This window comes from Ornithorhynchus anatinus, chromosome 2 (assembly GCF_004115215.2).
Source record: "Ornithorhynchus anatinus isolate Pmale09 chromosome 2, mOrnAna1.pri.v4, whole genome shotgun sequence".
NCBI lineage: Eukaryota > Metazoa > Chordata > Mammalia > Monotremata > Ornithorhynchidae > Ornithorhynchus > Ornithorhynchus anatinus.
The window spans coordinates 99,327,081-99,341,691 of NC_041729.1; the positions used below are offsets into that span (position 1 = coordinate 99,327,081).

Here is a 14,611-nt window from a genome sequence, read left to right on the forward strand (position 1 = left end):
TGCTGAGAACAATATTAGATAATATTAGCTAAACTTAGAGATTTGAAATGGCAAGTTGAATTCCACAATACATAAGGATAAAGTCCCCAGTATTTGCAAGCATTACCTGATAACCATTGTTCTTAGTAGCCCCTGGCCATCAGAATTTATAGAACCTTTAAAGAAGATCCCTGAAGAAAGCAAGAAAGATTATCCCTATTTTGGAAAGCAAGGTGAAGAGAGGCTAAAGTCATTTGGACGGTTTCCTCTGAAAAAGAGAAGATGACCACAGGGACAATTTTATGGGAATTGTCAAATGTTAGATGAGTTGCCCAGAGGATATCTACCTAAATATATTCCCCATTACCACCAAGGCCAGAAGATGACATGGGTAAACTACAATACGCTGTTTGGAGGTCAGCTGTGAGTGAAAATTTGCTGACAAAGGACATTGGCAAAGCATTAGAGTGGATTCTGGTGGAAGCTTGAAGTGTATCTTTTTTGTTATTGTATTTAAGTGCTTACTCTGTCAGGCATTATACAAAGTGCTCGGGTAGATACAAAGTTGTCCATGTCCCACGTGGGGCTCACAGTCTTAATCCCCATTTTACAGATGAAGTAAAGCACAGAGATGTGAAGTGATTTTCCATAGGTCACACGGCAGACGAGCAGCAGAGCTGGGATGAGAACTTGGGTCCTTCTGACTCCCTGCCCCATGTTCTATTCATTAGACTGTGCTGCTTCTCCTTTCACAGACATCTGTGATATTTGAGAGATACTAGTCTGGAAGGGTTGTGGGCAGGGAACATGTCTACCAACTCTGTCATATTGTATTCCTCCTACGTGCTTAGTATAGTGCTCTGCACACCATAAACACTCAGTAAATACCATTGACTGAGTGAGTTTCCCCTCTAAAGCTTCTTTCTGGCCCCAGAGTCTGGGAGAATGGTTTAATTCATCTGGTCTGCTCTGCTAAGCGCTCGGTAAGTACCATTGGTTGATTGGTAGGTGAACGGAGAGAGGGAAGACTCCCCATGCTAATGCAATGAAAACAGGACGATCATAAGTTACCTTTTGATTCTTGGTATTCCTTTCATCTGATGGGAACCTATCCAGTCTATCTTCTCCTGGACCAGAACTCAATATCCCTCACAGCAGCTGTCTTTGAGAGCTTGGGATCCATAGTCCCCTCCGCCCACAGTAAGTAAAGGTGCTGGTCAATCCCGGCCTTGGTATTACCGTGACATTGGCAGTGTCCATCTTCCATCTCTGGTCCCTTGTGGGCCGAGTGAGCCGGTGGGTCGGAGCATAGTCCTGTACACCTTTTAGGGGGTTCCAACACTGTCCCATGGATGAAGAGGAAGGTGAGTGGCAAACGGAGCTGTTTGTTTACATTTACTAAACCACTGGATGGTAAGAGGGCAGTGGGCAGTGCCCCAAAGCCAATGGTCAAACAGCATTGCCATACACTTCCGACTAAAGCCAGGTGGGTCTCTCGGCCGGGTCCCTGGTGGGAGTGGGGTGTGGGATAAGGAGATGGCTCTGGTGTAAAGACTTCTTCACCATTCCCTCTAGAATCTAGGCTCTTTGTGGGCAGGGAGTGTGTCTTCCAACCCTATTGTGTTATAACTCCCCCAAGGGCTTACTATGGTGCTCTGTCTACGGAAAGCACTCAGTAAATACCATTGATTGGTCGATCACCACCATTAGGCTACATCCCTCAGTACTCAAATCTGGGCTTCTCAGGTCATAGAGGGAAAAATCTCAATTAGGGAATTTCAAAGGCAGCTGAGGGGGACGGGACCCAGAATGGACACGTTTTCTGGATAACTTTACATCCCTAACCACAGCTCAGAGTCCCAGCAGGGTGAGCTGCAACTGGGCTGATTTCAGTTTGGAGGCCTTAGCCACCATTTTAGAGACCAGGCGGGGGTTGCAGGCAGCTGCTAAAACCAAATTCTCCCACATCTTACTGGAATCCATGCCTCTCCTCCCCCATCATTAGGAAAACAAAGGGTGGGCATGTGGCCTCTGGTGGGGTCTCAGCTCCGAGGTAAGGGTCTCAAAGGGACAGTTATTGCCATTCCCCAATAAAAAGGAATAAAGCACGCCATTCCCCAGTAGAGAGGAATTAAGCAAGGGGTAATTCAGAAGGAACAGCTGCCACACTGATTTATCAGTGCCCATCAACAGCTACAGGCAGCCATCAGACCGGGCAGACATTTGTGCATATTCATTTTTTTTTTCTTTCGTTTTCACACTTGCCACAGGCTCATTCAAGAAATATAACTCTTAACCTGTACCTTAAGGCTTGTGACAGTGGTCTCAACCCTTTCCTCAAATGATTTGAAAGTAGGAGAATTCCTAAAACAACAACAACAAAACAAGAGAGAAAAGTCAGCTTCAGCCCCCAGCGCTCCTAGTCCCGGGGGATGAGTGGTTGGCTGGACCGAGGAGGCCCATGAGGCCGGTGGAGAGAGGAAACCCCTAGCTGGGTTTTAAAAGGCTCTTCGGCCTCTCCTCCCGTCAGCCCAATTGAGCGGCTCTGACCTGGGAAGCCTGCTTTTTGGGCTGACATCTATTGAAAACATGGTCCCTGGTGCGAGGGTGGACACTCCTCAAAACACTTTCTACCTTAGTGTCTGTCCCACCGAAGTCCATTTCTGTCACCAGGGGCATGGGGAGGGGGCGGCCCAGCCTGTCTCTGAGCAGTATCAAGGCTGCTGTGAAGGGGACCTGATTGCTCATTCAGAATCCCCACTGTTCTTTGTGGGAGGCGATGTGAGATGCAGCATGGCCTAGTGGAAAGGGCGTGGGCCTGGGAGTCAGAGGAGCTGGGTTCTAAACCTTGCTCTGCCACTAAAAATAAATGGTGGTATTCGTTAAACGCTTACTATGTGCAAAGCACTGTTCTAAGCGCTGGGGGTTACAAGGTGATCAGGTTGTCCCAAGTGGGGCTCACAGTTTTAATCCCCATTTTACAGATGAGGTAACTGAGGCACAGAGAAGTTAAGTGACTTGCCCAAAGTCACACAGCTGGCCAGCGGCAAAGCCGGGATTAGAACCAACAACCTCTGACTCCCAAGCCCGTACTCTTTCCACTGAGCCACGCTGCTTCTCACTAGTCAGCTGTGTGACATTAGGCAAGTCATTTAACATCTCTGTTCCTCTGTTTCCTCATCTATAAAATGGGGATTAAATCCTATCTGGCACTTAGAACAGTGGTTGACAGCTAGTAAGCGCTTAATAAGTACCATAATCATTTTTACGCCATCCTACCTAGACTCTGAGGCCCATGCATGAGAGGGGTTGTGTCCAACCTGATAACCTTGTATCTACCCCAGTGGTAAAATCAGGGCTTGTCACTATTAGTAGATATAATAGTAGTAAAAGAATGTAGGCATACCTCTGGAAAAAAAAATAAAAAACCACTGCTGTAAAGACAAGTTAATCAGGTTGGACAGAGTCCCTGTCCCATATTGAGCGCACAGTCTTGACGCCCATTTTACAGATGAGGTAACTGAGGCACAGAGGAGTGAAGTGACTTGCCCAGGATCGCAGATAAGTGGAGGAGTTGAGATTAGAACCCAGGACCTTCTGACTCCCAGGCCTGTATTCTATCCACTAGACCATGTTGCTTCAATCTACCTAAAAATACAAACCACACATCACAAAATCTTGAAAACTTTTCAGGAGGTAATTTCACTGAGCCTGGTACTTACTGCTATTAAAAAAGGAATTCAGCTGCAGACTTCCAAAACACTTCCTTCAGTTGACACCTACACAATTTTGCCAGGCTTATCAACTGAGTTTGTTTAGAAACAAGATGAAAAATAACCTCACTCTTCCCTGGCATGGGGTCATAATCAGTAACAACCCAACCGTAACAGCACAGATGTGGATTTTGCGGGCAATGTGAAATGCCTCATAGCAGGCATACTTATGGAGTGGCAGACAGAGAAACTTCAGAACAAAAGTAATTGGGAGGAGAGAAAAAGGCGGCGGCACTGTGAAAACCAAGTTTCAATTAACAATTTACACCAAGAGTGATCATTTATGCCCAAATGAGGGACTCTGGCCAAACGTCAAAGAGACCATTCTGGATCTGCAGAAATGGACAACAATCAAATATGCCTTTCACTACAGACACAACAGACAGGTTCTCCGAGTTCCAGCATGCCGTGTTCCAGGACCACACTAGACACCAGAATCCTGAGACTATTCAGGCTCCAACTCAGAGCCTTTCTCCATGAACATTTGGTCTGTAGCACAAACGACCCAAGTTAAAAAGCCTATTGCCATTCATTCATTCAATCGTATTTATTGAGCACCTACTGTGTGCAAAGCACTGTACTAAGCGCTTGAGAGGGTACCAAAAAACAATAAGCAACATCCAATCTGCACTGTCCCTCCAGCTCCTAGGAGTGGCCCAACTCCATGCTTTTCACAGGGCCTCACGTCCTTACCAGACAGCCTGGATGAGCGGAGATAGGGGAGGTGAACAGTGAGTGCTCGTCTTCTAGACTGTAATAATAATGTTCTGACTACATAATAATAATGTTGGTATTTGTTAAGCGCTTACTATGTGCAGAGCACTGTTCTAAGCGCTGGGGTAGACAAAGGGGAATCAGGTTGTCCCACGTGGGGCTCACAGTCTTCATCCCCATTTTACAGATGAGGTAACTGAGGCACCGAGAAGTGAAGTGACTTGCCCACAGTCACACAGCTGACAAGTGGCAGAGCCGGGATTCGAACTCATGACCTCTGACTCCAAAGCCTGTGCTCTTTCCACTGAGCCACACCGCTTCTCTAAGCTCACTGTGGGCAGGGAACATATCTACCTACTTTATGTGTACTCTCCCAAGTGTTCATTACGGACACAGCACTCAAATAACACTGATTGATCGAGTAGCCCAACTATTCCAGGCCAATGGGCCCTAGACTAGCACCTGAGGCTGAGACCAGCCTTCAGCTCATAGGGGCAAAGGGGAAACTAGGAAAAGCCAAAGAGGTATCAACTTCTCATTGTGAGGCAGGGACTTCCCAAGGTTGAGTGAGGGAGAACAAGCTGGATTAGGGTTTTGGGACTATCAAAAAAAGATTAAAAGAGCCAATGAGGTCAGGATGGATGCCACCCCCAAACACGAATTTGTCTTGATTCTGGAGACAACCTCAATTCCACTCCAGTGGGTTCAGAGTTGTGAGGAAGGAGATAGGGAAGACAGCAGAATCCCAGAACCAAGTGCCATAGAGAACATCGGGCAGGATCCTAGGGGTGAGGAGAGAGGTTCAACCTTCTGCAAAGAGCTGTGTGTTTCCCTGGGCACTGAGGAAACAGTAGGGCTTTGAAGGGAGGGAAGTGTGATTGTTAGGAGGATTTGAGGAGGGAGGCCATTCAGGCCAGAGGTAGGACATGGGCCAGGGGTCTACGGTGGGACAGGTGAGAACGAGGAACAGTGAGAAGGTTAGCACCAGAGGAGTGAAATCATGACAAAAAGTAATTAGCCGACCCAGTATTCCATTCAAGAAAAAAGAATGCCACCAGGATAAGCACTGTTAAAAGGCTCTTTTAGTAGCCCCAACCCGCACTCCAAATCCATATAAGCAAGGGATAGCCCCACCCCGCCCTCCAAATCCATATAAGCAAAGGATGAATGATGGCAGCCTTTTCCACCAACCCTGAATGAGGTAATGAAGAACACAAGATAGATTGGGACACGCCAAACAAAACCACACCACACACACTCCTTTTCCAAAAGGAAACATTTTGACTATTTCAGAGGACATTAGCCATACAGATTTTTGGTTCTATTCCCAGGTGCTTTCTCAAAGACTGCACAAAAACAAGATTATGCATGAAAGCGATCTTATCTTCAAACCTGAACCAAACCTCAAAATCTTATTTTTAAGGAAACTATGATCTAGGACTAAAGTGCCCTGACCCAGAAGTCTTGAACAGGAACAGAACTGATGCAAGTATCTACAGAAGAAATCCTAAGAGGCCTAGTGGGAACAGGAATGGGACTCCAGCCCATCATCTTGGGCTAATTAGTTCCCCACCCTCAACTCCCCTAGGAAGACCAAACACACAATGAAGCACCTAACCCTATGGAGTGTGACTTACAGGGGTAGCAGCATAGGGAAAGGAGAGCAGTAGAGTTAATTAGACCCATTGGAAGAAACCATGAAACTCCCCACCACCCCTTCTTCCTGAGTCCCCAAGAGTATAGCAGGCAGAGGGAAGCTCCTCCCTTCCCCCTTATCCCACGTTTAGAAGCTCCATTTGTTATCCGTGACTGATCCTGTCATAGCGGAGAGAACACGGGTTTGGTAGTCAGAGGACCTGGGTCCTAATTCCAGCCCCATCATTTGTCTGCTCTGTGATCTTGGGCAAGCCACTTCACTTCCCTGTGTCTCAGTTTCCTTATCTGTACAATGGAACAAATACCAGCGCTCCCTCCTACTTTTTTACTCTGAATGCTATTTGGAACAGGGATTGCGTTTGACCTGATTAACTATCCAACTGTCCAGTGCTTGACACATAGTAAGCACTTAAATATCAAAATTATTCTCTACTCTGTAAACTCTTCGTGGTCAGAGAACGTGTCCACCAACTCTCTTGTACTGTACTCTCCCAAGCACTTAGTACCGTACTTTGTGTACAGTGAGTGCTCCAAAAATACCATTGCTTGACTAGCCTTGCTTGAGGTGTAGAGAGTCTGAGAGAGCTCATTTTTGAGTAACCACTACAGGCTGGATCATCCAATCTTCAAATGATTCAGGCCTCCTGCCAACCGCTTGACAGGCCCTCCACTCGGAGGAGGTAGGGACACGGAGAGGCCAAGAAACATTCTGGCCATGTCACCTCCCTCCTCAGAAGTTTCCGGTGGTTGCTTATCAACCTCTGTATCAAGCAAAAACTCCTCACTATTGGCATCAAAGCTCTCCATCACCTTGCCCCTCCTACCTCACCTCTCTTCTCTCATACATCTCAGCCCACACTCTCCACTCCTCTGCTGCTAACTTTCTCACTGTGCCTCCTTCTCTCCTGTCCCACCGTCGACCCCTGGCTCGCATCCTACCTCTGGCCTGGAATGTCCTCTGTCCTCAAATCCGCCTATCACAATTCCCTCCAGCACCTCCCTGCTGCCCTTCAAAGCCCTACTGAAGGCTCACCTTCTCCAAGGTAAACCCTCCTTTTAATAATGTTGGTATTTGTTAAGCGCTTACTATGTGCAGAGCACTGTTCTAAGCGCTGGGGGAGATACAGGGTCATCAGGTTGTCCCACATGAGGCTCACAATCTTAATCCCCATTTTACAGATGAGGTCACTGAGACACAGAGAAGTTAAGTGACTTGCCCAAGGTCACACAGCTGACAAGCGGCGGAGCTGGGATTCGAACCCATGAGCTATGACTCCCAAGCCCAGGCTCTTTCCACTGAGCTACGCTGCCCTTCCCCATCACCCTGACTCACTCCCTTTGCTCTAACCCCCAACCCTGCCCCACAGCACTTGTGAATATATATGTACATATCTATAATTCTATTTCTTTACATGAATGCCCGTTTACTTGCTTTTGTGTGTTTATAGCTATAATTCTATTTATTTATATTGATGCTATTGATGCCTGTTTACTTGTTTTGATGTCCGTCTCCCCCCTTCTAGATTGTAAGCCCATTGTGGGCAGGGTTTGTCTCTATTGCTGAATTGTACTTTCCAACACTTTGTACAGTGCTCTGCACACAGTAAGTACTCAATAAATACGATTGAATGAATGAGAAACTCAAATGTGTTCATTTGGCTACTGGTCAGTTGCTCTAGAGACATGGGGTTTAGTTTGGGGCAAGGTTGAAACCGTCGGCTACAGTGAGTTCTTTTGGATTATACGCAGATTTCAGTTATATGAATTCTGCCCTGCCTCTTTCCTGGTCCTACAGATAATCAGGAAAATGGCCACATTAGATCCTTAAAACCATATGCCAACATAGATCATGCAACCTCCACTAAATTCTAATCAGTCATTAATTGAGCACTTACTGAATGCAGAGCACTGTACTAAACACTGAACAGATGCTAAGGAATCATGCAGTGGAGCTAAGTGGTGCATCTAATAGAGATACATGAATTAAACATTCAGTTAACCAGGCCAAGTAAAGGCTAGGAGCCTGCATTCTTACAATAAAGAAGTAATCAAATGGTAGCAAAAGAAATCTAGCACTTGAAAACGCCTTTAGTCAATGCTTGGCTCTGCTCTCACAATATTTCTGAAGGGTTAAAGTCTGATTTAGACTAAACAGTTAATTTCGTGATTATAAAATTGTGAGCCATAATGTCGTCCCCATTTTTCCTTCAGCAACTATGCCTAAGAACTTTAGTGATGTCAGTCCAAAGTTGTATTAAAATAGTTTTATGTCCCTTTTGTAGGTCCAACCTGTGTTTTCTGGTTTAACCTGAGTCATAATTATAGCAGACAGGTGGCACTTCAAAAAGGCTTCTTCATCCAGCAGATGAGAAGCGTGGAATTTGTCAACAGTTGAAGTTGTATAGGGTAGAAATGCTAGCAGAGGCCTGGGAAGGCCTCTTGGAGGAAGTGTGCCTTCCTTTGAAGGGTGGGGGAAGAGTGATTGTTTGGTGGATTTGAGGAGGGAGGGTGTTCCAGGCTAGAGGTAGGATGTGGGCCAGGGGTTGACAGTAGGACAGGTGAGAATGAGGCACAGTGAGAAGGTTAGCACCACAGGAGCAGAGTGTGAGGGCTGGGATATAGAAGGAGAAGGGAGGAGAAGTAGGAGGGGGAAAGGTGATGGAGAGTTTTGAAGACAATGCTTCAAAGTTATCCTTCCTTTCCAAACTCCTGGAGCGAGTCGTCTACAATCGCTTTCTCAGGTTCATCTCCTCCAATTCTCTCCAGGACCCCCTCCAATCTGGCTTCCACCCCCCGACTCCACTGAAATTGCCCTCTCAAAAGGTCACCAGTGACCTCCTTCTTGCCAAATCCAACGGCTCCTACTCCATCCTAATCCTCCTCAAGCTCTCAGCTGCCTTTGACACTGTCAACCATCCCTTCTCAATACATTATCCAACCTTGGCTTCACTGACTCCATCCTCTCCTGGTTCTCCTCTTACCTCTCTGGTCATTGATTCCGTCTCCTTTGCTGCCTTCTCCTCCCCCTCCCAACCCCTAACCTTAGGGGTTCCTCGAGGGTCAGTTCTTGGTCCCCTTCTGTTCTCCATCTACACTTGCTTCCTTGGTGAACTCATTCACTCCCATGGCTTCAACTGTTATCTCCACACGGATTATACCCAAATAGATCTTCTCCCCTGTTCTCTCCTTCAGACTCGCATCTCCTCCTGCCTCCAGGACATCTCTACTGGGATGTCCTCCCACCACCTACAACTCAGCATGCCCAAGACAGAGCTCCTTATCTTCCCTCCCAAATGCTGTCCTTTCCCTGACTTTCCCATCACTGTGGACAGCACTATCATCCTTCCCGCCTCAAGCCCGCAACCTTGGTGTCATCCTTGATTCCACTCTCTCATTCACTCCACATAACCCATCTGTCACCAAAGCCTGCTGATCTCACCTTCACAACAACTGCAAAGATGCCCTTTCCTCTCCATCCTAACCGCTACCATGTTAGTACAATTACTCATTCTATCCCGACTGGATTACTGTCTCAACATGCTTTCTGACCTCTCAACCTCCTGTCTCTCCACTTCAGTCTGTACTTCACTCTGCTGCCTGGATTATCTTTTGTGGCTCAGTGGCAAGAGCCCGGGCTTGGAAGTCAGAGGTCATGGGTTCGAATCCCAGCTCTGCCCCTTGTCAGCTGGGTGACTGTGGGCAAGTCACTTCATTTCTCTGTGCCTCAGGTACCTCATCTGGAAAATGGGGATTAAAAGTGTGAGCCCCATGTGGGACAACCCGATCACCTTGTATCCCCCCCAGCTCTTAGAACAGTGCTTTGCACATAGTAAGCGCTTAACAAATACCACCATTATTATTATCTTTCTACAGAAACGTTCTGGGCATGCACACCCCCTTCTTCAAAAACCTTCAGTGGTTGCCTATCAACCTTCACATCAAGCAAAAACTCCTCTCGTTCTTACCTTCTTACTGCTTCATTCTCACCTGTTCTGGCCCATGTTCTACCTCTGGCCTGGAATACCCTCCTTCCTCAAATCCACCAATCACCACCCCCCACCACCCTTCAAAGCCCTACTGAAAGCTCACCTCCTCCAAGAGGCCTTTCCAAACTAAGCCCCCCATTTCCTCAGCTCCCCCTCCCCGTCGCCTCAACTCACTCCTTTTGCTCTAGTCACCCTCCACTCCCCACATCACTCGTGTATATATACATATCTATAATTCTATTTATTTATAGTAATGCCTATTTACTTGTTTTGATGTATATCTATAATTCTATTTATTTATATTGATGCCTGTTTACTTGTTTTGATTTCTGTCTCCTCCCTTAATAATAATAATAATAATGCTATTTGTTAAGCACTTACTGTGTGCCAAGCAATGTTCTAAACACTGGGATAGATGCAAGGTAATCAGGTTGTCCCTCGTGGGGCTCACAGTCTTAATTCCCATTTTAAAGATGAGGTAACTGAGGCACAGAGAAGTTAAATGACTTGCTCAAAGTCACACAGTTGGCAAGTGGGCGGAGCCAGGATTAGAACCCACAACTTCTGACTCCCAAGTCCGTGCTCTGTCCACTAAGCCACGCTGCTTCCTTTGTGGGCAGGAATTGTCTCTCTCTATTGCTGAATTGTACTTTCCAAGTGCTTAGTACAGTGCTCTGCACACAGTAAGTGCTCAGTGAATATGATTGAATGAAGAGGGTTTTGTGTAAAAGAATGGAGCAGTTGTCCAGAATGGACTTCTATTGGAAAGGTTAGGGGTATCGGATCATTCATCCTTAACTGGGAGGGTGGATGTCCAGGGGGCAACCAGCACTTTTTATATTTCTTTCTTTGTTTTTAATTAGTATTTGTTAAGTGCTTACTATGGACCAGGTACTGTACTAAGCACTGAGGTAGCTACAAGCTAAGCAGCCCAATTTTAAGATGAGGTACAAAGAAGTTTAAGTGTCATGCCCAAGGTGACAGAACAGACAAGTGGGAGAATGAAGATTAGAACCCAGGTCCTCTGACTGCCAGACCAACTTGCTTCTCAGTTCTGAAGATTCTATAATGACTGTGGCGTTGGCAGAGTACTGCAGTACATTAAATGAAAGTGCTAAACAAAATTATAGGTTTCCCATAGGAAACACTGTAAAGTTCAATAATATGTTTGTTCCCCAAATCCAAAAATAATCAAGACCTGTGTTCTAATCCCAGTACTGCCACTGATTGCTGTGTGACCTTGGGCAAGCCACATCTCTCTGCCTCCATTTCCTCAACTGAAAACTAGGGATTCAATACCTTTTCTTCCACCCCATTTGGGATGGAGACTTGTCTGATCTGACTATATTATATCTACCCGAATGCTTAACACAAAGTAAGCCCTCCACACCTTCCACATTATTCCGAGTCTTCTCTTGTTTAGTGCCATTGTTCTTGTCTGTCCGTCTCCCCCGATTAGACTGTAAGCCCGTCAAACGGCAGGGACTGTCTCTATCTGTTGCCGACTTGTTCATCCCAAGCGCTTAGTACAGTGCTCTGCACATAGTAAGCGCTCAATAAATACTATTGAATGAATGAATGAATATTCAGCAAAACGGTGCTCTCAGCCAACAACTTAAAAATGCCATTACCTAGGCTAGATTGACCTGACATTATCTAATGCTAAATTGAAATAGTCTTTAATTACTCTAATCAGGTCAGTCAAAATACTTCAAATGTTGAAGCGAGGGGAAGGGAATTTGCGGAACACTTCGTAGTGTTCTCTTGAAGTGAGAGAGCATTGTATAACTTACTGGCATTAAAATCCAAAATTGCTAGCGAGAGAGAGAACAAAAAGATGTAGCTGTAATAGCAGGAGTCATGACCCCTCTTTATCTAGTTTCTCATTTTAGGAAAACAAGCCAAGTCACTATGCTGAAACATTATAAGGGCTTTTGTTTGGCTTCAAAGCATAAAATTACAGTATTTAAGACTCCACTAGCAGGGACCACCTAGTCTGGAAATGCCTCCCTGTTTGCTAGAGTCCCCCTCTAGACTGTGAGCTTGTTGTGCGCAGGCATGGGTCTGTTTTTTGTAATATTATACTGTCCCAAGCGCTTAGTATAGTGCTTGTTCACATTAAGACTGTAAGCCCGTCAATGGGCAGGGATTGTCTCTATCTGTTGCCGAATTGTACATTCCAAGAGCTTAGTACAGTGTTCTGCACATAGTGCTCAATAAATACTATTGAATGAATTAAGCGCTCAGTAAATACGATTGAATGAATTAATGAGTCATTGGGCTTCCAAGGTGCTAAAATGACTATTATATCCTCTCAGGACAGAGACTGTGGGAGCATTCTGAAAAAGGTGATAAAGCTGTCTTGTAGGTAGCAAACGCATCACAGTTGCCCTGGACAACCTATTTTTCCAGTGATCTTAGAAATGAAGTCATTATTACTATCAATCATAATTATTGAGCACTTACTATGTGCACAGCATTGAACTAACAGATTGGGAGAGTACAATATAACAGAATTAGTATACAGGTTCCCTGTCCACAGTGAGTTTACAGTCTAGAAAGGGAGAAGAGTCTAACGGGGGAGAAGAGTCTAGACTACTAGCAGTGATAGAAAAAGACGATCACATTACAGCTAACGTCACCTTCCTCAATCTCTAACCCCAACGCAACCATCCCTTCCATCGCCGTTTCTCACAGTACCTCATATCTCCAAACTTCCTGCTGATGGCCATCCCCATGTTATTTAAAGCCGCAGTTGCCTTCAGTCCGGCTTGACTCAGAGTTTCGTGCGTCTTCTTGTAGCTGGAATTAAAGAAGAACCCTCATAAATCAGTCATTCGAGCCCCAGAGCAATCTGCCATTCAATCTTTAAGCCTGTCCAGCTTTTTTTTTTTTTTGGATGCCTCTGTACTGATATGCCAGGCCGAACTTCCACAGCTGTGAAGGTTGGAGTTCAAAGAAATGGATTGGAAACCATTCATTCACATGCATTCTTAGGGAGGAAGCACATTCCCAAACACTGGTCTGTTCATGCTACTGGAGATCTGTGGGCATTGAATGAAAAGGTGTTTAATGGAAAAAAGGACATATCAGGGGACTGTGTGTACTTTAGCATGCAAGGAACAACTCGCTCAACTCTTCTGATCTCTTAACCCCAGGAGGGAGGCCTCTCACCCTTCTTCTGGAGCCAGAAGAAACAAATATAGAAAGAACGCTCATGATTTAAGAGGATAAATATGGCATTTTATCCTATTGCCATCCTCTTCACTGGATCTAAAACTGTCTCCAAAGGGGCCTCACCCCTCAAAACCCATCACTTCTTCCTTAGCATGATATTTCATGTGATGTCTCCATTACAGTGAAATCAGTCTTCCAAAACCTACTATGCCCATAGTTTCAGAATGCCGGTGAAGACGCTAGCCTAAGATTAAGGAGGAAGACTACAAGGAAGTCAGAGCTGAAGATGCCCCATCACACTGCTTATCTGCTTTGAATAATAATAATAATAGTGATGGTATTTATTAAGCACTTACTTTGTGCCAAGCACTGTACTAAGACCTGGGGTGGATACAAGCAGATGGAGTTGGACTCAATCCCTGTCTCATGTGGGGCTCACAGTTTCAATCCCCATTTTACCAGTGGCACAGTGAAGTGAAGTGACTTGCCCACAGACACGCAACAGGCAAGTGGTGGAGCCAGGATTAGAACCCAGGTCCTTCTGACTCCCAGGCCCGTGCTCTAGCCTTGCTAGGGCTCAAAGAACTATGGAAACTAGGGAGGCCGGCCTGGTCAACCCGGGGATACAGGCACTGTGGCTATTGGGGGGCTGACCAGTGAGTTTTACTTTCCAAAGTATATGAACCTCACTAATTCTACTGCTGAGAGTTATCAATATTTAACCTGGAAGTTGAGACCTCACTGAAACCAGACCTCACAGCCCTAGGGAATTTGTTCCCATGGCAAGCTGGACAGAAGAAGATTTGCAATAAATCTCAGAGGAGTTTGGAGAAGTGCAGGAATGAGCAGTCCCTGCTGTATCACTGTTGGGAAAAGTGAGGGCTGCTGAGGGGAGAGGTGGGGACGTTGGATGGTCCTTCCCTAATCATGAGGGTGGGTGTCCAGGAAAGCGACCAGCACATAGTTAACCCAAGCTGCTTGGTCCCCTGATCAGAAGTGGCATGGCCTAGTGGATAGAGGATAGAGGATTTGGGTTTTAATACCAGCTCCGCCTCCTGTCTTCTGTGTGACCTTGTGCCTCTGTCTTGGATTCCTATCTGTAAATTGGGGATTCAATTCTATTCCATCCTACATAAACTGTGAGCCCCATGTGGGACAGAGATTGTGTCCAACCTGATTAATCTGTATCTACCCAGCTCTTACAACAGCTTTGGCACATAATAAGTGCTTAACAAGTACAATGATTCATCAGAGACAGAATCCTCGGTGAGGTGGGTCATTGGCCTAACCCTGTACTGTAAAATAGCATTTAGGGGTACTCATTCA

General features: G+C 45.8%; 1 protein-coding gene across 7 annotated transcripts in view; it reads right to left on the bottom strand.

Moving 5' to 3' along the window:
* TPD52L1 (TPD52 like 1) overlaps nucleotides 1-14,611 on the bottom strand; it is a 40,019-nt gene that overhangs the window by 1,332 nt on the left and 24,076 nt on the right. For 6 of the 7 annotated variants that reach the window (XM_007658007.3, XM_016225782.3, XM_039911186.1 and 3 more), the window contains exons 4-5: nucleotides 12,809-12,910; nucleotides 2,283-2,343 (exon numbers count right to left, since the gene is read on the bottom strand). In XM_007658007.3, the coding sequence (XP_007656197.2) occupies nucleotides 2,283-2,343; nucleotides 12,809-12,910 (163 nt within the window). The remainder of the gene's footprint in view (nucleotides 1-2,282; nucleotides 2,344-12,808; nucleotides 12,911-14,611) is intronic. The other variant, XM_029057911.2, reaches the window with a different exon arrangement.